General features: G+C 42.0%; 1 protein-coding gene across 4 annotated transcripts in view; it reads right to left on the bottom strand.

Annotated features, from left to right (window-relative positions):
- Positions 1-22,161, bottom strand: part of IARS1 (isoleucyl-tRNA synthetase 1) — a 92,611-nt gene that overhangs the window by 4,534 nt on the left and 65,916 nt on the right. For all 4 annotated transcript variants that reach the window (XR_014854794.1, XM_085073035.1, XM_085073036.1 and 1 more), the window contains exons 22-34: positions 18,854-18,945; positions 18,455-18,532; positions 17,955-18,076; positions 15,408-15,510; positions 15,209-15,292; positions 11,136-11,310; positions 10,118-10,221; positions 9,747-9,842; positions 8,729-8,905; positions 6,488-6,599; positions 5,533-5,658; positions 1,186-1,329; positions 29-181 (exon numbers count right to left, since the gene is read on the bottom strand). Coding sequence is in view for 3 of the 4 variants with exons in the window: in XM_085073035.1 (XP_084929161.1) it covers positions 29-181; positions 1,186-1,329; positions 5,533-5,658; positions 6,488-6,599; positions 8,729-8,905; positions 9,747-9,842; positions 10,118-10,221; positions 11,136-11,310; positions 15,209-15,292; positions 15,408-15,510; positions 17,955-18,076; positions 18,455-18,532; positions 18,854-18,945 (1,566 nt within the window). In the remaining variant the exon portion in view is untranslated. The remainder of the gene's footprint in view (positions 1-28; positions 182-1,185; positions 1,330-5,532; positions 5,659-6,487; positions 6,600-8,728; positions 8,906-9,746; positions 9,843-10,117; positions 10,222-11,135; positions 11,311-15,208; positions 15,293-15,407; positions 15,511-17,954; positions 18,077-18,454; positions 18,533-18,853; positions 18,946-22,161) is intronic.

Genomic DNA, 22,161 nt, shown 5'->3' with positions numbered 1-22,161 from the left:
GATGAGCAAACCAAAGGTTTGTGCTTACCATGAGTTAGTGCTTCATCCAGGAACAACTTTAGCCTCCTGCTTCTGAGCCCAAAAACTTTTGCTGTCTCATGCAGAAGACCTTTGTAGGTTAATCCATTCTGACCAACGGGGTTTTCCATCAGGAGAGTTCCCACTGTTCCTTTCTGGCATTCTGGACAAGATAAAACAGCTGAGTCACTATTGGTGAGAAATTAAATTATTTCATTTACCTGGATAAACTGAAATTTAAGATTTCTTCTTCCATTTCTTCTCTATTTTTTCATGGTACTGAGAGAAAAATTAGCAGTACCAACCTACAGATAATTCACTGAGTTCATGAATTATAGAGGCAGAAATATAAGTGATGACTGACAGCTTGACCAACAGAAGAAAACTGCAGAATTCTTTACATGGGTCAAGAGTATAACACAGTCTGGGAAACATGAAATATTTCAACAGGACATAGAAACCACTGTGTGCAGAAGCTCACCAAGCACCTATTGATGATAAAATCCCTAGTTAAAACCACATTTTTGGCTGCTGCAAGCTCTCAGTAGTGTCAGAAATGGCTCATACCAGGGTGGAGAGTAAGGGTAAGTTACTAAAACAACTGAGCTGCTCCCATGAGAGCTTTCAGAGTGCCAAATTAGCAGCTGGGAAACAGAATTACACACAGCCATATCTAGACCCTAGATCAGGTTAATAATACAATTCATTTGGCTTTTAAACAGCACTAAGCAATGTTTCACAGGCTGTTTCCAATGCTCTGGTAAAGGGCTGGCCCTTCATCCACTTTTGGTCTGGTTTAGACTCAGCCTTTTACAATAAGCTGAACAGGTGAGCTGATGGTCAGAAACTGGGAAACAATGCCCAGGGGCTCATGTTTAACTGCTGCCCCTTATCTCAAACTGGCTCTCCTTTTTCTCTTAGAAGAGGTTTGTATAAACACTGTTTTTACAGCAATAACAAGATAAATAAGAGATAAGTATAAGCAATAACAAGAGGTAAGTATAAACACTGTCTTTATCAGAAATCACATACTAAGGGAAAAAATAAACAAAATCACCATGCACCAATGAAAACCTTCATACTTGTCTGCACCAGCAAGTGAAAAAGGCCAAAACCTGCATGACAGCAAGCTGAGGCTGTGAAGGAGGAGCTCAGCAGCCCACGTACCTTGTGGCTTTGCATTCATCAGCTGCAGGTTGATGTACTGGCAGAGCAGGGCACTGGGGGAGCTGGGCAGGGCAGGGGCTGACCCTGCTGTCACGTGCAGAGTCTTCCCACTGAGGCCCAGCAGGTCTGTCTGGTTTATCAGCTCTGCAACAGAAAATGACACCAATCAGGCTATCCCAGGGAGCCAGGAGCTGACAGGGAGGCTGTCTCACTGCTGACCCCACCGCAGGAGTGTCCCCCTTTCACAAGTCACTCCTCCAGAAAGAGCTTCTCTGTTGGAAAAATGTAATTTGTGCAGAAATATTTGGTTTTCGTAATAACACAAAAGGGGTACTTCCTTTGCTGTGGAAATTAGTTCCTCTGTAACATTTCTTATGCACACAATGACTTCTACAATAAAAATAGTTAACTAACTTCAAACGAGCAAGAAATTACTCACTCAAGCCAACCATTCCTGTCTCATTACATGAAGTGCTGTGATCTTTGCCTGCACCCAGACTCTCCTGGCCAAAGCAGGGAACATTACTATGCAACATCAGGATATTTATTAGTATTAAATATATTAAACTCCACAAAAAACAAACCAAAGAAACTCAAGTCATGACTCAGGAATAAAGCTCCCTGCATGACTGTGTAATGCCACCTCAGCTCATGATCCAGCACAGCCCCAGCCAGGCAGATGGAGAGGGTGGGGGAAGAGCAGACCCAAAGCAGGAGCCCTGTCTGCAAGGACATCAGAAGCAATCCCTGCAAGAACTGGGAGGAGAAGCTGATGAGGTTTCTGTGACAAAAATGAGTTCTGCAGCACTGCCTGAGCCTTGAGGTCAAACACAGCCACCGATGGGCATGGCTTAAAAATACACAGGAATAACATCACACTCTGCTGCAAAGAGCTCCAGAGATCAGATCCAGGGAGAATTGATGCATTTAATTTCTTGTCAGAACTGTGTGTTCTTCTACATATGGCACAGGCACACCTGTCAGCTCCACCCAGCAGGTTTTCATTCCACAGCAGCCCTATTCCCATGTCACAGAGCCTAAGCTGTACAAAGCTCATTTTCTATCAGCTCATCTGAGTGGATTTCAGAGAGGAAGAATTTATAAATTTATGAAGTTCTCAAGTTTATAAACTTAGAAATTGACCACCTACTTCCCCCCCAAAACACCCCCAAACCCTCAGGAAACCTAAACCCCCAAAAATGTGAACAGTAAGCTGCAAGCTCTCAAAATTCTGCCAAGTGTCAGAGAACAGACTGTGATGCACTGGGAAGCATTTACATAAGGAAGCACAAACACCTGAAGCTGCATTTAAGATTCTCAAATGTGTATTTAAAATATTAACTTCTATATATTTGTATAAAATTTTTAACAGTTTAAAGACAAAAGAAACCAAAAGCCCAACGCTGCTCTGGCCTGTGGGAGGTGCCAGGCATGTGCTCAAGCACAGGAAGGGGATTTGCTTTTGGTTTTATTTCCAGGAGAGCAAGAAAACAACTGAATTAACAAGTGGAGAGGAATGACCAAGATTTCATCCAACGGAAGGGAGTCAGGAGCAGGTTTTCCCCAGCATAGCCCTAAGCCAGCACAATTTCAGGCCATGGGAGAGAGAGCACTAGGGAGCACAGGGCTCACAGAGCTGGAATCACTTGGCCCCACTAACTCCCAGTTTGCCATTCCCCAGCTGGCAGGATCCCTGTGGATCTGTGCAGGGCAAGGGGGCATGAGCTGCACTAATGGGGGTTTGCCCAATTAACAAATTAGCATTTAGCATTCCAGGACCACTGACATTTTCCCAGGGAAGAGCTGTCAGAGGAGTCTGTTCACAGAGCCCTCTCATAAGAGCAAGAAAAAAGTGGATCATTTTTTCATCTATATCAATAGACTTGAAGGCAAGCAGGTATTACAAGTACACATCAAAATCACTTTTAAAGTCAGTTCTCCCTGCAGCTGGGATTTAAGTGGTAATGCTCTCCTCTAGTACTTACAGCTTCACAGCCTTTTAAAAGTTAAAGATTCAAAAATCAGCCATCTGAAAATCATAAAGATGAAATAAGACATTGATCAAGAAGTTTGTAGGGGGACTTTTGCCGACCTTCCCCTCCCCTTTTCTAAGCCATACATGATTTACAAATGCAATTCTTCCCCTAAACAAACTGAACTTGTTTTAAACAGGTCTTTTTCAATATGGGCCATGAATGCTGAGTTCATGTCTACAAGCATCTCCAACAAGTTTAGAGCTTTCAGCAATCTTGAGGGGGAAAAAAAAAGTCACAGACAACTTTTTTTTTACCATCTGAACGGAGCCCAGCTTCTTCCCTTTGAATCACTTTTTTTATTTTTCATGTAGAGAGAGACAAATTCTATTCTCCATTTCTGAAGGTCAGTGCAAGTCCCAGAGCTTTGTCTGGGGATTGTGCAGCTCCTCAAAATACCTTAACATGCTGCTGGGGAGGAAATGTTTATCCCATTATTGAATGCTGCACTGCAAAGCAGGGACAGGACATATCTGAGCCTCCCTTAAAACAAGAACTGCCTGATCCTGTGCCACTGCACAGCTCTAAGGAAACCCTCATTACAATTAGAAAACAAGATCATAAATTACTGCAAGTAAAGTGGACAGCCCTAGAAAGCACAGGAAGGGAATGAGGAGCCAGAAATATGGTTTTAATGGGTCCCAATTTTATTAACACACATGGGAACAATTTGGAAATGACTTATCCACAGTGCAGGACCTTTCTCTGCCATTTCTCTTGGGTACACAGCTGATTCCAACCCCTGCTCACCTACAGAGGTCCTGGAATCACCAGTGGGCCTCACCTGAGGTTATCCACACCAAGGCTGGGCAGATAAAGCAGATGGATTGTATCCAAAGCAAACACTGGGAATTCCAATTTGATTCTCTAACACCTTTCAGGATTATTCTCCTTGCACATGCCTTGAACTCTGATGCCCCAGGGAGCCACATCCTCTGCTGATCAGTACTTGTTTGAGATCTCTGACAAAGTGCAACAAAAGCCAATTTGATAATCAGATCTTTCCAAGGGAATTTCCATATGGTTAATAAGTGGGCAGGGGAAAAACCCTGCTCTGCCCAGACCACTGACAAAGAGTGAAAGGTCAAAACGAGCACACTGAGATGGAAGGTCCCAGAATGATTCCTAAGGAGCAAAAGTGACATGGAAAGGAAAAGAACAAAACCTTTGTAACTACAGCAGAGGAAGAGAGAAGGTTTCCATTTTCTCTACCACTTCCTTTAGGAATTAGGTGTTAATGGATTTGTGCTGCATCTTTCTGTCCTATAAATAGCAGGAAAAACCCTAAATATGTAAATATGCATAAACCGCACTGCTAGGAACTGTATCCCTCCTACTTGGAAAAGGATTTCAAGGAAAACCATTTGCTCCTTCAATACACAACTGGAACTTGAGGAAGATACTAAGGCATTTCCTCTAAATCCTTTATAACTGAAAACAAAGATTAATCTTTTTGTGTGACAGGACTACTCAGTTCAGCTGAGCAGGACCTGAAAGATTTTTCACAGTGAGCTAATGCATGACATCAGATGGGAAACCCCCAAAACACCCTCCTAGAAATAATGTCAGGAGAGGACAAGTAAGGAAACTGAGGATTGGGATGCTAACAGTGACATACAGACTATTCCCCTATGGATGTCATTGTTGGACATGAACTCGTGATCCTCAGCACCCCAAAACAGCCAATTCAAGTACCTCCCCCTCAGATGTGCTTCAGTAATACTTCCACAAAAAAACACTATCAAAAGTTTTTGTAGCCATCCAATTACCATTTTTATAGTTGGTTTTGGGGTTGGTTTTTTTTTTCATTCTTGTGCCTGCAAAAATAGTCAATAGGTTTTTCTAAAAAAGAAGAAATGCAGAGATCCTCAAGGTTCTCCAGGGTGGAAAAGCAATATTTTTTCTCCTCCAGATCACAGTTTGCATGCAGCTGAAGTTCTCACCCTGCCTACTGAGGCATTAGGGAAAAGCAAGCATGGAAAGGCTGATGGCAGCTCGCCATCAAGATACAGCAGAGCCTGGGCCCAGTGGAAACACTGAAATAAATCACATTTTGTCCTGATGAGAACTGCAATGGAAGCAAGATAACAGATGAGCACCATTTAGCAGCAGCTTTTGGAAACATGTTGATGTGACTGTAAACACAGCCTCATAAGCTAAGTACTATAAAATGGAATATTTCCTTACCCATTTTCTTGTCAATTTTCTATAGCTAGCTAGATAGATATAAATTGCACAGTAAATAATTATACAGTAAATGACTCCTAGCTGCTGCTAGAAAGACTTTCAATTTCCCATGTCATACTCCATTTACCTGTGTTTCCATTAAAAACTGTCAGTTTGGAATTTTTAAGACCAAAAATGCAGGAGACAGCATCTACAAGTCCAGTGAAGTTCAAGGTATTATCTCCTTTTGGATTTTCCAGCAGCAACACACCATCTAAAGCCAAAATTAAGAAATTAAAATGCAGTTTGGAAGCAATATCCAAGTTCTAATGATTTTCTAATGACGCTAATTACTTCCAGTCAGTTTCTACGCCAATTTAAAATTGGCAACACTGCATCTTCCCAATTTTTTTTAGTGGGAAAGAAAACTGGGAAATGGACTGATATGCACTTCAGATTTATAGTGCAGAAGTTGTATTTACTTTTATTACCAAGGCAGTCCCATCTGTATGTTACTGAAGTATAACCCAGGTTATATAGGTTAAAATGTGGCAGATTGTGCCCTCTGAGATTGTCACCAGCTTTTCCTGCTGGATTCATCCTCACTCAGGGAGAGCTCTGTGAGCACATTTAACAAGGCACATTTACTTCCTTATACAAACTGTCAGCACGTGTAGGAAAAAGCGTCCCAAGTCCTTTTAGTTTTCTAGTTTTAAGTATTCTTTTAATCTCTTTACTTATAATGTGAGCTTTTCCAACCATCTCCCCATGCAGGCCTCATCTACTGCACATGGCCAGAGCAAGAGTTACCAATTCTCAAGTGCATCCCCAACTCCAGAGAGTGCAACCCCAAAGAGCTACTCAGACACAAACCCCCTGCAGAACGGGAGTAACAACTCCTGTGCACACCTGAGTGTTCCCCTCAGAAGAAATCATGGTTTTGTTCTGAGTGAACTTATTTTCAAGAATTATTGCAAGCTCCTATTGGAGGGGAGGTTGCACCATCTTTCTAATGAATTGGTGGCTGCAGCATTCACCACACCTTTTCCAAACTCCCCCTTTCACCACCCCTGACAAATCAAGCTGGGAACACTCATTCCTACCTTGCTCTGTCCCATTGACACAAACTTTGAGGTTGACATAGGCACAGGCTGGGCCAACAGACTGACACACCCCTCCTCTGACCAGTGTGATTTCCAGCTCTGATCCCTTCAGCTGGGGAAAGACATATGATCATTATTTCAATATTGCTTTATTAAACAAACACAGTGAAATATTTTCCTTCAATAAACAACACTACAATCTTGGCTTGTTATACTAAACGTGATTTAGCATAAAACAGGAATTTTTCCTGCATCTTCATTCAGCCATTTTGGTTTGTAAATTTAGAAATGGTCTTTGGCAAGAGACACAGTCCAAAGGGTGACAGACAAATTTGGAAGTGCCACTCTTTACTGAACTGCTATAAGGACAGACATTTATGGGGCAACAAATCCCATTTTGTGATTCTGTCCATTCTATCCACAATTCAAAATTCATTTTTCAAGTACCTGCTTTCCTGCCCCAGTAGCTTCTGAGAAACTGCTTGGGTTTTTTTATTGTGGCTTGGAGCAAGTCTTTGGGAAAATTGCTCAGAATTAAGGCCTTGTACCAAAAACTGATCCAGGGTAATTTCCCAGAAGAAATGATCTGAATGTAATCACAATACATGTAGAAAGAACAGACTGCATTTCATTTTTGTTCCAGTCCTCACATAGATTCAACATCAAGCAGACTCCTGTTACTCCTCTAAATAACTTCCAGAAATTTGCTGCCATGATCCTGTCACAGCTGGCTTAACTTGCACACTCCCATGAAGGGATTTCTCAAGAAGGGCTTTCTCGTGTCACTGTTCTCAGTGTGACAAAGTAGTTGCAGCAGAACACAGAGTCAAGCATCTGCCCTAAGCAATCCATCTCTGCAGGGCCAGCGACAGAGACTTCCAAGGATCACTTGACAGTTGCACTAAAATCTCAGTCATCTGTTTCTCTCTGCAGCATCTATTTTCAAGCCTGAGTGTGTGACAAACAGTTCAGAGGCACATCAAGCCCATAAGCACAAGTTAAATGCAGCAAGCAGCCCACATGGCACAAAGCACAGAGCAACTCCACAGGGAGGTTCTCTGGGGTCTTCACTAAAATATACTAAACTGGGATTTAGGTAAGAGTGAAATAAGAGTGTGGGGGAACCATACTTGCACAGGCATGAAAGCTTTCATGGAAAGCTACGGTGAGCAGCACTAAAGCTCAGGTACCAGCTGGTCTGAGGCAGGCAAGCAGGTGCTTCACAGCACTGAACTTCCAGCTGCTTTTACATTGTAATTCAGATTTGATGTTGACTTTAAATCAAATTGTCCATCAGAAGTGTCAAATAAGTACTTAGAAGAAACAGCACAGTATTTTCACTGATTTCTCAAACACTAAATATTTATGTAGTGTTTCCCCACATCTGTCACTGGATTAAACTCACAGTTTGGAAAAGGCCAAACAGGGCTTTGTTTCAAACCTGTACAACTTCAGTGCCATTAATAACTATAAAACATTTCCTTTACACACACTACTAAGATGGATGAAATGTGCCCTTTCCTTTCAGCTATTCCCTGCCTTCCCAGCCATTCTGTAAATCAAATTTCAAGTTTGACAGATCCTACACTCTTGTCTTTGTGGTCCAGGAGGACATTTACATTGAAGAATAGTTCATTCACAGTTCTGCTAGGAATGTCTTTTGAATAGAGTAAGTTTGAGTAAAACCATGGCAAAACTATCATCAAATTTGTCAGAAGAAGCAATCAAAGAAAATAACAGAAATTGCTGCTGATTTGAACCATCAGATTTGAAGTCTCTGTGAAACTACACTTTTACAAGGGACAACTTCAGCAACACACAGCAGGGGAAAAAAATCTTTAAATATTAAACACGTTGGTCTTAAGCCAAATCTAGCCTCTAAGGACAGTTCTAATACAAAAGTCTATTAATCTAAAACAGAAGAGCAACAATATTTTGGCTGTTTAAACAATGCACTAATCCAAGTACAAATAACTGTGTATTGAGTTTACACGAACAACTGCCTCATTTATTTACTTTGGTATCCAAGCAGCTTCATTTTCATAAACACCACACATTCAGAATCCAACTATTTTCTTTCATAAACCAAAAAAAGACTAATACAGAAAGTTATAAATAGAAAAGAATATCTGCTCTAGCCCACAAATAAATATTGACAACATTTTTCTGTACTTGGAGCAGTTTGTTGGTTTAAAAGCAGGTAACAAGAGGAATTAAGGGATCCGTGCTTTTCCTTCTTACTTGGGTTGTTTCCTGGATGAGAACTTCCTTTGAGGTAGGCACCGGGTAAGGCTTCAGGTCTGCTTTTATTGTGGCAAAGATGAACTCAGAGTGCTCCTGGATGACTTTATCCAGGTATTCCCCTTGGGGCAGGGATCTGTAGTACACTGTGATCTCATCCGTGGGGACCAGGTTCCTCTGCAGGACACACAGACACCATTAGTGACAGCAACAGCACCAACCAGGACGGTTCAGTTCAAAGAAAAAAAGATAATTCTCAAGAATTTGTTAAAAGTTTCCATCAAAGATTTAGGGGAAAAAAAAACCCAAACAACAATCCTTCTGTCAAGACACCAAGAATCATAAAACATGGGACTTTAGGCAAGATTAAGAATTTTGATATTCACTGAAGTAGAAATAAATGATGGCCTTATGTCATTACAGAACTAAATTGAAATCATCCAGTAACATATGGGAGAGTTTTCATGGCCTTCTTGGTTATATTTTATACAGAAATAAATCTATGTAAGTTTTATATTTGTAAAAAACATTATACACAAACCTACATAGGTGGATGTATATATATTATACACACACACACACACATACATAGCTTTCAAAAAAAAAAGGAAAAATCCTACACAGGTGTGTGTATACATACACACACACACACACATATACAATCGACCAAGGGTTTTTTTAAAATATATATAATATAAAAAAATACCTATTTCAGTACAAATTTGTCATTTCTAGTCTTATGCTGAAGGAAGGTCCTTTCCAACCCAGACTTTTATATGAATCTATGATTTATGCAGCCTTAACTGCACAGGTATCATTTCCAAAATAACATATCCCACGAAAATGTTCTATACACATCCTTTAGAGCTCTTGCAATGCAATCCAATCAGAAAGCCATGCATGAAGAGTAAGTGATACAGGGCTTCATGTTTAATTAAAAATGCAGTTTCTGCTGCAGAGTGCCCAGACTGCTGAAAAGGAAATTAAAATGTCTTGTCCCACCACACTGATTCCTCACCTTCTTGCGAAGCTTCTGGATGCGATTGATCACTTCCCGGGCAACTCCTTCATCCACCATGGACTGGTCTGGGGTCACATCCAGCAGCACCAGAACCTGAGGAAATGCACAGAACACACATGATGAGGTGACAAACTGGAAACAAGGTAGTAGTAACACTCTCAGGAGCTCAGGATGCTTTTAGAGAGCTCCTCATGTACAGAATTATGATGGTGGAGAGAATATTGAACAACTCCAGGATTCACACATTCCCAGCAACATGCTGAACTTACAAACCCAAGCCAGCTTTCACCTCACCATTTTCCTGTTCTTTCCAGAGGAACTCTTCCCTTAATCAAAAAAAGCAACAGAGGAAATGACCAATCAAATACCTGGGCATCGGAGTGTGCTTCAAACTGGGATGATCCCTCTGTCATCTGATACATGAGACGGAGATCTTCCCCATGGAGTTCATGTCCTTCCACAACAATGGTGCCTGCAGGGTTGGCAGATGGAGAGCATCTCTTACCATCCAAGAAAAAATCCCCAATTTTAAATTCAGAAAGCTTTAACCAACTATCAGACATCAAACACGTGCAATGCATATATTGGCAATGCAGCCAAACAGCAGTTAAGCTCTAGTAAGCAGCACTGAATTATCCCACATTCCCATTTTTCACACAAGCACTTCTCCAGGCAGCAGAGCTCACTAAAACCCAGGCGCTTCAGCAACTGCTTGTGTGGAACCATCTGAATGGAATAAAACTTAAAAATAACCTGTGTACTCCACCAACTCCAAATTTCCATTTAAGCAGTTAACTAAACAGATATAGCTGCAAAATTCACACCTGCTTGTAACTCTGGAATTGAAGGAATGCTTTTAGAATAAAAGCTACTGCGCCAATACTCAGTTCCAATCTGATTCAGTCTTACAGAAAGCTTATTCTCTGCTTCATCTTGGCCTTACAGCAGCACTTAAAAATCACAGAACATCCTGAATGGGAAGGGACCCACAGGGATCACTGGCTCCAACTGCTGCACAGACACCCCAACCATCCCACCCTGTGCATCCCTGGGAGTATTGTCCCAATGCTCCTGGAGCTCTAGCAGCCTCAGGCTGTGCCCATTCCTGGGGAGCCTGGGCAGTGCCAGCACCCTCTGGGGAAGAACCTTTCCTGATATCCCATCTAACCCTCCTCTGACAGGAAGAAAGTTTAAGAGGAGAACAGTTTAAGATCAGTGTATGTGACCATTTCTAATCTACTGTAAAGAGAACAATGGAAATAAAAATCCCCTATTTTCTCCTCCTCATAACAACTGAATAGGGATAAGACACAAGTAGGCCATAAGCTCCCCTAAGCCCCCAGAAGGATACCCTGGCACCCTTGAGGGGATTGTCCCCCTGCAGACCTGTCTCCTGGAACCTCTCCAGCTGCTCGCTGCTCAGCTCCTTGATGGCAGCCATGACGGGTTTGAAGGCCCCCTTGAGGCGCCGGCCCAGCACGGTGTGCTCCGGCTCGGCCCTCAGCCGCACCCCGTAGCGGCCCTTGTCCGCAGTCAGCGTCAGCAGCCGCACGTTCAGCTCCTGCAAAACACACAGACACCATTGTGAGCAACAGCCAGGGCACACAGCGGGGCCACAGCACCAGGGAAGGTGCAAGTGGCAGCCCTAGAGAAACCCTGCACCCTGACTCTGTGGATGGAATCATTGGCCAACCCCAAACCCAACTGCAGCAGCAGAGCCCACCTCAGCCTCCAGGGAACAGCTCTGTTATGAACAGACAGCTCTCACCTCACAGCAGCCCCTCCTCATCAGCTCTTTTTACTTCCCCCTCACAACTGCCTGAAGAGCTAAACCCATTCCTTCTGTGGGCAGTGGCTGGAGCCAATGGCCTTGCAGAGCTCAAGAGGGAAAATCCAGCTGGAACAGTCCTTCCAGTACACATCAAGCTGGGAAACCATAACCAAACATTTTATGGTTGAAGTTGCACAGAACTGCCTCATTTTGTCTCCTTCCTTACATGTTCATTCCAGCTCTTCACTGCACAGAAAACCACCCTGCTCAGAAAAGCTTCTGCCTGTGCCCTGCAGCCAAAACAGCTTTATAAAACCTGCATGGCCTTCAAGAGCCCCAGACCAGGGATGGTATTTTGCCACTGCAGGAACTTGTGTGTGACCATTTTTCTGAATTACATGTGCAGTTTTTGTCCCCATATCTGAAGGGAACACAGTGGTGCCTTTGGAAGTTTTACTTAACTGATTGACAGGATGGTGTTGTGGAACTCTTAGGAGAGAAGAAAGCTGAAGGGGGATATGGCTGAGGTTGGAAAATGTGAAAATGTGTAACTGTTATTCACAATACATGCACCTCTTCTACAGGCACAGACCTACACATATTTACAGCCCATTTCACTGCAATCCAGCAGGTTTTGGCTGCCAGGCTGTCCAGTACTTGAAGCATTTGGTGTTTAATGTCCACTGAATGGTGGTTAGAGCTCCCATCACCATCCTACAGCATCACCAGGTGCACTTGGCAAACAAGCTGCTCCAAGGCACTTAGAAAGCAGAAGTAAATGGCAGCACCAGCATGACAGGACTAGCAAGTAGCCAAACATTTGGATTGAGAAAAAATGCTTAAATACAACCTCTGAGCTGCAGCCTAATTCCCTAGGAAGTCCTACTGACAAGAGGAGCCAAGAACACAACTGAATCTAATTTTATTTAATACATCTTTTAGGAAATCTAATGAAAATTACGCACTTCAGAAATTCAGTTTCAATGGGGTGCTGCTGGAAATGAGCCCACGAGTTGTAAATGACAACCTCGTGGGGGAAAAGAAATAATAATCCAAAAAATAGCACAAATTGAAAGATGACTTTGGACCTGATTAGATAAATCACAGAGAAGCCAACTCCATCAGGACAAGTTTTCTATACTAATTAGATTAGGAAATCATTCTTTTGTACACATTATCCACTTAAAAACCCGCAATGAGTCTTAGAAAAACAGGCAAATCTGTATCTTAGGTCTGTTTATATCAGTCTCAGTGCTTTGACTTAAAACAGTTCTAAATTTTATCTTCTTAATTACTCCAAATTAGCTCCTTAACACATCTTTCAAGTCTCATGTGGACATATTGAGGCAACCAGCTCCTCCCATCACCAGCTGGAAGAGCTGTACATGGAATGCCTGAACATACAAGTGCCTTTTGCGGGTGCCACATGCCCCAGCTATGCCCAGTCCTCAGAAAAGACACAGAAATGTCAGAAATGCTGTGCTTCAGCTAGGCTGTGCTCTCTAAGCAAGCAGCCTGAAAAGGAAAATAAGTCCTCATTATGTAATAGTGTAAGAAATGAAACACCCAAGGACCCCCCAGCTCCTGTGTCAGATAATTCAACCCGGTCACAGGCTCACTCACTGTGTTTGAAGGAGAACTCAATTTTTTGTTTTACAGCAGCTCTACACAGGGCTGGGGGTTAGAGGGAATACAAAGGTTGGATGGAAACAAGATTCTGACTGTGCACAGAGTCAAATTTACTCAGATAAAACCCTTCCCTGGAAGCAGCTGGGAAGAAAAGTCCTGACCCAGGCTTGTAAAAGGCCTCAAATAGTAATGAATAAAATGCAACTGTGTCCAGTTGCTAAAAGCCTTCTGGGTTTATTTCATTTTGTGAGCTTGGCTATTTTTGCATGACAACTCTATAATCTGGAGCGTTCTAATATTAAAATCCATTTATTTAAATGACTTGCTGTGTTCTGAAGATGAGAGAGCAGCACTGCAGATCAAAGACTACAGCTCCTTCTGCAAAAGCAATGAATGAAATTTCTGAAGAATTGACAAGTATATTTTTCCAATTCTTTTGTCAGCAACTACACGAAATTAAATGGTGTAATTCTCCTTACCCATTACCTCTGGCATCTGCAAATTTACTCCTGGCAATCACTGAAGGTTCTAAAGCTCTGAATAGGCAGGAGGTTGATGAACAAAGCTGCAAAGGCAGCCCAAGCAATGCTGCCCAGCCTGCCTGTAATCACTGACCTCTTTAGCTCTGCACCATCCAGTAAACAACAGGATTGATTGCCATGCAGTACAATAAAACACACACTAAGCTCCAGCACCAGCTTGTTGAATTTTAAGACACATAATAAAACCAGGACAATAGACAGTACTTTGTGTTTGTGCTTCCGCAAAGGCATCTGAGTTTGTTATAACTTATCTCCCCAGAAGAGACACCTTTGTCTGCAGTAGCAAAGGAATACAAATCAAAACAGACAAATGTACAATCCAATTATGGAATAATTTACAAATTGTTAGCTTCTTTTGCTACCTTTCATCAGCTGTAGAAGCTGACAACAAATTTTGGCAACTACCCTTTTGGAAGTAATTTGAGGAAGCAAACCTCGTCTCCCTTGAAACTGGATCCTCTAGAATCTACAAACCCATTTTTCAGATCCAAAAAAATGGGACACAAGCCTAAATTTCACAAAATTCTGCTGTTGAAGAGACCCAGATATTGAAATTATAATAATTAATAATAACAGCAATTCTGAAGCAAGGGATCATAACTGCCAAGTCTAGGAGCAATAATCAATAAGTTAACATGACAGAAAAGCCTTACAGTCCCACCTGGGAACCAATTATGATTTTTTTAATTAAAATTCCTCTAGTGCACAGTTCTTAAGCATTTAACTCCCACAGTAACTAAAAGCAAGCAGCACACAGCACTGATGTAGAGGTCCTGTGCACTGAGGCATGACTTCCTGAGCCAGTGCTCATTCCCCCAGCAGAATTTTTAGAGACTTTCCACAGATCTGTATTTAGGCTTGGGGAAAGATGGTGTTGCTGGAATTATAAATAACAGAAGTTTCAGAGGTCCTCCTGTGCTTCATCTCCCAAATTCCCTGACTGACATGGCTGCCCTCACCAAGACAAGTGAGGGGAGTTGATCCTCCTTGGGAAGATGCACATTTTTGCTGTCTTTGTCAATGTAAAGAGCTGATCTTGACAAGGCAATTTCAACCCCAACAAAAAGCACCTTTTAAGCACCTGAGCAGAGCTACTGTTACAGATACCTCACTGAAGGGAAGAAAGAATCCTTAACCTGACAAGAACAGGCATAGGGTAAGAACCAGCCATTTCTGCACAAGAGAAAAAGCCCTCAGATCCTGCACTGCCAGGGATTAGTGGGAAGACAGAAGAATGGCGTGATGCTGACCTTTGAAGATGGGTTCACAGCTTCAGAGAATGCAACCTGGTCAGATTCTAATAGCCTCCCAGTCTGGTGTGGTCAGTCTGCGGGATTAAGTACTTCTCAACACTAAAGGGACTCTGGCACATCACCCACTGATATATATCCCCTTTCATTACAGCTCTCTTGGAAATTCTTGGAAATTCACTTTGTCTGAGAGTTGTTAATATGGTCAGCAGGGATGGTTGTTCAGGTAACCAACAGACACAATCCACTCAAGTATCATGTTCTTACCTCAAGTACATACTTCTCTAAAGACCTGATGTTTTCCAGAGCCTCTGGATCCTGGTGGATAACTACTACTTCTTTCAAAGGATACTGGGGGGAAAAACAAAAACAGAAATTTAACTATTCAGTTTCCCCAGGTTTATCCCAAAGTTACAAAGCTGCTACACATTCCCAAGGTATGAGAGGAGATGTGAGGAGTTCTAACCTTGACTGGGATGGTTTTTCTGTCTCTGATGACTCGTCCCAGCTCAATCACAGACTGCAAACAAGAAACGGCACTTTCAATTTTTTTGTCGATGAGATCCTCCCTGGATTAGAAAGGAAACATTATAATTGCTTCATTTTCATGGCATCTCTTTGAGCAGATTGAAAACATTTTATCCCCTTCTCTGAAATTTCCTGAAACACACTCAATTATGCCCTGGTTGGGGCAATTTGAAAAATGAACAAACAGGCTTTTCCTCGCTCTTTGTGGAGAAGATGAGGAGGAAATAACTTGCTGAAAACAAACAGCAGAGCTATTTTTACCTCTTTTGTTAGCACCTCTCACAAGGTGGAGAGGATTGAGTCATACAGCCTATTCTAGTAATAGCCAATAAAAAGTACAATTTACATTAATAATATCATAAGAAGATACAGAAAGGTATTATAAATATGGTACTTATAACAACAATGAATTACCCATAACAATTCACGGGATCTCAGTTTATCATTTTTTCCAGAACTGCAAATATTTGAGGTTGATGTTTTAGAGTTCTATCATCTTTCCTGGTTCAACACCCTTCCATTTGAGGCAAGGCAGGGTTGGGGGTTGTTCTGCCTTTTGGGTTTTTTTGGGGGGGTAGAGTGGGGAGAGGAATGGTATTGAATTTTTGGGTGATTTTTTTTTGGTTTTTTTTTTTTTTTTATTTAGTGAGCTGATATTTACGTCTTATTTCAAATGTACAAGCAGTGAAATATTCTGAAAATGTGTTTTTCCTGATTTGTTGAGTAGATGCACTAATTGGGCAGCTCCTTTAGAACCACTCAGGTATCAAAGCAAGACCAGAGGTATTGCTTAAAAAGACAGACATGCATAAAATGAAATGAACACAGATACTTGCTGTAATCTGAGGAGCAAAAGTACTGGGATGAAAACCACAAATCCAATAAGAACTGGCCAGAAAAACAGAGCTGGTAAAGCAAAACTTATAACTGAAATATCCCCATCTGCTGCATTAGAGCTTTGAGATGGTACTGCCTCTTTTGAAGCTTTTGTTCTTCCAAAAGCCAGTGTTTCAGGATCATCCTCCAACAACTTGGAGACATGTAAATTACAAAATGGAATATTTTGCTCCCAGAAAGCTTCACAGAGGATTAGGTGGCAGCATTTCAATATTACTTGCCATCACTGAACAACATTGCAGAGCCACAACATGACAATGTTTTCCACAGGCTGAATGCAAATCCACAAAATTTAATGAAACTCTTCTGTCCAGACACTGAGCAACCAAGCAGGACCTTGGTGGGATCAACACAGGTGTTGAGCCAAGCTCAGCTGTGAAAGTGCCTCAGTCCCTCACCTTTATCTGCACTACCCACCACACTGGTAAAGTGGTATTTTCTGTAACTGCATCCAAAGTTATCTCTTATTAAGTGACAATATTGTCCTTATGCTGTATCAGAAAAATATTCAAAGTAAACACAATGATGTGCTTTGCAACTCCAGGTAAAACACAAACTTCAACAACAATCTGGATTTGAAAAGGTGTTTTTTAATGGGACAAAGGAGCAATTGATACACAGGGGATCCAATAAATTCCACAAAGTAGTAACAGACAAAACCCCAAACAAACTGCACTACAGAGGAAAGTGCTGCAAGCCTCTCAAATGCATCCCACATTTGCATGATGCAGCAGCAAGTCAATACTAACTGCAGTAAAGAGAAATTAAGCCACTTTTAAACACTGGTGGCTAAGCCCATGCATGAACTGAGGCCCTGCAAACAGCTCCCCATCCTTCCCTTACTCCCTTCTGCAGGAGCCCAAACCTATTCCTGGCAGCTCCCTGATGAAGGCTGCATTCCTTGATTACATATTCTTCACAGCACTTGCCCAGGGAACAGAAAATCAGCACTATCATTATGTCAATCTCCAGCTCCCTGTTGCAATAACTCTCACTATTAAAGCTCTCAGAAAGACCATACACCCTCCTCAAAGGATACAGCATCCATAAAAAGATATACCATTAGAGAAGGTTTAAATTTTTAAACTGGCACGTAAAGTATCAAGGTCAGGTCCCCTGTCCTTGAGGGTTTTCACACTGAGCTGCAGTGCTGAAGGAAGGGTTTTTCTCTTCTATTCAGGGTCCAAGAGCAGACAGTGATGCAGGGAGTAACTTAATCCACTGCAATACCAGTGATCTCTCTGATCCTTTAGGGCCCTTCACAGGTAGGCACTACAGCTTTGAGCCAACACACAGTTTGAGGAGTAAAAAAGGATATTCCTGCCCACCCTAAGAAAACATTGCAATTTGGGAACGTGCATCCCTCCCTAACTGCTTTCCTTCCTCTCTCCAGTCCTTTAAGCCAGCACAAATCTATTGCCTAAATGAGGGAAAACTCCCAGCTAAATTTGAGAGTGAAGTGTGAAGTATACCGCAAGTAAGGTGTTCTCCTACAGCAAAGAGACTAAAATCCATGAGAGCTTAACCAAAACCAAAAATGAACAAAAATCCCCCAACAACCAACCAAACCCCATTTGCCACCTCTTACCTGACTTGGGGGAGCATGAGGTAGTGGATGCTCTCAGTGTTCTTTTCCTGGACCGAGGCTGGATCAATGAGTGTTTTCAGATTCTGGTACATCAGCTCAGTGATAAATGGAGTATATGGTGCCTGTAATGTTGCATTCAATCACCAGCTTTCCTTTATTGCTTGTACATTATGAATCAGTAATACCATGAATTACATAAGGACAGTTCAGCAAAAACAATGCTTACACAGTGTCTGCAACCGGGACATTATTCAAAATGCAGACTGAAATAAAGAATGGAGTTCATGCTACTTATTTACCTCTTTCCTGATATTTAAATGTTATTTTTGGACATTGGGTAAGACATCATAATGTCTCCTTATCAATCAGGTGATATACACCTTTTTACTACCATGGGCCAGATAAGCAACTGAAAGGGACAGGTGGAACTGTGCTACACAAAGATGCTCTTACATCAACTGCATTAAAGTGTTATTGAAAGTGGGCTTTAATTCCCTTACCATGAGTCTGCACATGGAGAACAAGACACTGAACAAGGTTTCCAAGGCCATAATGCAGTCCTCAGTCCCATTCTCGCCCTAAATGAAGAATTCACCAAGAAACAAAGCAATTTTAGGATCAGGAAGTGTACTTTAATGGGCTTCAAAAATTTCCTATGTTGATGCAATACACTTGTTTTTCAAACTGTATCAATTTTGGTCAATTCCACTGCAACAGAATTATTGGGCATTTTGATGGTTTTTTCCCACAAAGCAGAGAGGAGAGAAAACAGTTAACTTTTGTGCCACTCTCAGGCACAAAGTGACAGCATGATCTTGTGTGACACCGTGGATCTGCCATGTATGCCATGAATGCCAGGACTTTGTTGCCAGTGCAGAAGTGCAGCAGTTGATCCCTACCTTGAGCCTCCTGCGGTTCATTCTGACGTACCAGTTGGTCAGAACATCCACAAACTTCACCAGCCGAGGCACCACCGTGTACAGCCTGTAAGCTGCAAGGGGAAATGGTTCCTGCAGTTACAATGTGCCCTTTGAAAGTTCCTCATTCGTAAAACACGAGTAAAAAATGAGCAGTTACAATCCTGGTGTTAAGCACAGCACTGGAGCAGCAGCAAGCTCCAAAAAGGGACTGAAACATTGACCATGTTAAAAGTGTATTTTGAATATGCAGTCATCATTCTCATGCTCAAGACAAACACCAGCACCCCCCCAACTGCTTCCCTAATCCCACACAAACAGACATTATGGGAGCCTTATGCTTTCATCTGACTGCTAAAGAGGACAGTGGATAAGAGACTATTAATCGCAGGGGATTGGGCAAATCCTGCATTTGCACATGCTGCAAACGCAGCCAAGGCGCTGCAAGTTGAACAGAAATTACTGCAGAACCAGAAAATAAAATTTTCTTAATTACTGCCAACGCTTCCTCCTTTTGCTCAGCAGATTTCAAATGAGACACCTACTTCAACCAACTCTCCCCCAATTAATTACAGTTTTTTACTATTTTTCTAAGTAACAGGGTAAGCTAAAACACAAAGTAGCAGCAAGGCTGATGAGGTAAGAGATAAACAGAGCTGTACTTTCAAATTCTGTGTAAAAGAAATCATGGAGAGCCTCCAGCACCAAGGTCATCACCAGCATCACTATGCAACAGGGAAACAAATTTCAGCTGTTCCTGAGAAACTCAGGGAGGCTGGACCTTGTACAGGACTTGATCTTCTAAGGAAAAACTTGCATTTAACTTCTCTAAAAGCCAAGGGCTTCCTGATCCCCATTCTGAATCAGTGTCATTAATCAAGCAGCTACTGAGTAAAATGGATCTTGGCTTTAAAAGCTCCACCACACTTTTCACTGTGCTTTGTAAAACAGAAGTGTTTTTAAAAGGCAGAGAACTGGGATTCAAACCTAAAAAGGAAATGCCTAGAGATTCACATCATGGTGGGGGAGACATTATTTATGGGGGAACTTGTATTCCTAAAAAAATCCTATCCTTTCCTCTAGCTATGCATTATTTAGTTACGAGACCAGTTATGAACAAATTTTAAAATAATGAAAAATCCCACCCATTGGGCATAGTCTCTCTTTAACAAGAAATGCAATATCAGCCTAGAAAAAAGTATTTCTCTTCTCAATAGCTGCAACCAAATTGTGAAATTTGCTTTTTTGTGACTCAGGAAAAAGCCATGGATGTACATGGAGACACTACCCATTTCTTTTAACTTCAGTCATCAGGAGGAAAGATGTTTTACGAAAATAATTGCTTGTACTGGGCACTTCAGTAGAAAATAAAAGCCTAATAGGGCTAATTGATTTTTAATACAGAATTTTAACACCCCTGAAACACACCAGGTTTCAACACATGTAAGTTGTGCCATTTTCCATGAATACTGGGAATGGGGCTGAGCCTCCTCCTGCTGCACACAGCCTTGGAAGGCAAAGCTCTCCCCATGTAGGACCAGCCAGGGTTGTTCCCCCTCTCTGGAGCTCTCCAGGCTCTGTCCAGCATCCCAGATTTACAGGGGCACAGTTCCTGCCCTTCCCTGTCAGCCTGTTCAGGTGAGGTCAATCCCACACTGACCCCACTTGGGCTGACACTGCTGCCTCTCCCAGTGCCAGGAGAAACTGGGGCAGAATTCACAGAAGTTGGACTTAATGGAAACATTTTTCCAGAGGCAGATTGGTGTAAAATTCAGCTGCACTCTAAAAGACACTGGAGGAGATGGAAGAAGCAGAGCCCAGCTGCAGCATTTCCCTGGTCAGTGGTGTCTCCTCAGCACTGCCAGTTTAAAACCTGTGTGTTCTTACACTCCATCACACCCAGCTCCAGGAATTTATATTTATCTCCTTTAGTGAGCATCTGACATTATCAGACACCATTATAATCTTCCCTTGTCTCTTCCTAACATTTTTCCTACTTGAAGTGATATGAAGTAGAAAATCTTAAAAAAAAAAAAAAACCCCAAAAAAAACCCAAACCCAAAAGAGGTTTGTAAAAGAGATTAGCACCAGAGGATCATGTCACAGTACACAAATTCACTACATCTCATTAAGATCTGCCTGACTGAATCCAGAGTTTATGCAGAAAAATAAATTGAAAAATTCTGTTTATTAATCCCCTCCAAATGAGACTGCCACTCATTTGATGAGCACATGATGTTATCTTCATCTAACACAGGCCAGCAGCATTTCATACCAACACTACTGCCTTGGAAGTCTTTGCACTGTCATTTTCCAACAGGAATTCTCCTCTCCTCCTTGGAAGGATCTTCTTACTGTGTAAAGATGGTCACTGACATCCCTTTCTGTCAGCTTCATCTTCCTCTCAGAGATCTAGAGCAGACAATTCAAGCTTCTACCCCCATATTCACCTTCCTGCAATATTTCTGTTTAAACCATGCACTGATCCAAGACCCCAGGTTCACAAACCCACAAAGGCATTTTCTGCTGTCCCTCAGAGTATTTTCCTCACTACATGCAGCACACAAACTTGCACAGGGTCTGCTTATTTCTGCTTGGCAATGCATGACACTTGACACATAGCACCATCAAATTTCACAGATAACTTGCAGGAAGAAGCCACATTTTCATCAATGAGAGCCAGCTTTGATCACATCCCTGGGTTGGGTAGCTTGAGGATTCTTTCTTCCTTTAATGAAATCCTCTTAGATGAGCTCACATGAATTTTGCTCATACCAAATGACCTGATTTATCTACCACAGCAGGACAAATTCACTGTACTGGTCCTGGTGAGAGTGACCATCACATCAGGCATCACATCAGGGGGGAAAGCAAGAGATGAGTGCAGTGCAGGACTGTTCTGTGTCCTCAAACTCCCATCTGGCATTTAGCTATTTCCTTATTATCTGTTATCCCACTTAACACCTTCCTTCCCAAGCCCAAGGCTTTGAAAAATTCTTCTGAGGGCAACTTAAGATCACAGGCATGAGGGGTGTTATTTGTTTATCCATGAACAGGAATGACAACAGCCAAATCCACCTTCTTTCCAGTGTCTGCAGTTCCACTGCCCTCAAATGCATCAAAAGCTCTTCAAATCCCACTGTGATTTTATCTGCAAGTTTATCTGCTACTTCAGGGGCTCCTGCAGCATCTCCCCTTTGCAGTTAAATATCCCAATGTAATGTGAGCACTGAGAGGCATGGGATGATGGAAAAGACAACAAGCAGGAAGAAAAACCTGGACAATACCTT

Source organism: Lichenostomus cassidix, chromosome 12 (assembly GCF_008360975.1).
Source record: "Lichenostomus cassidix isolate B80296 chromosome 12, HeHo_3.0, whole genome shotgun sequence".
NCBI lineage: Eukaryota > Metazoa > Chordata > Aves > Passeriformes > Meliphagidae > Lichenostomus > Lichenostomus cassidix.
This window is presented reverse-complemented; position numbering and strand designations above follow the sequence as displayed.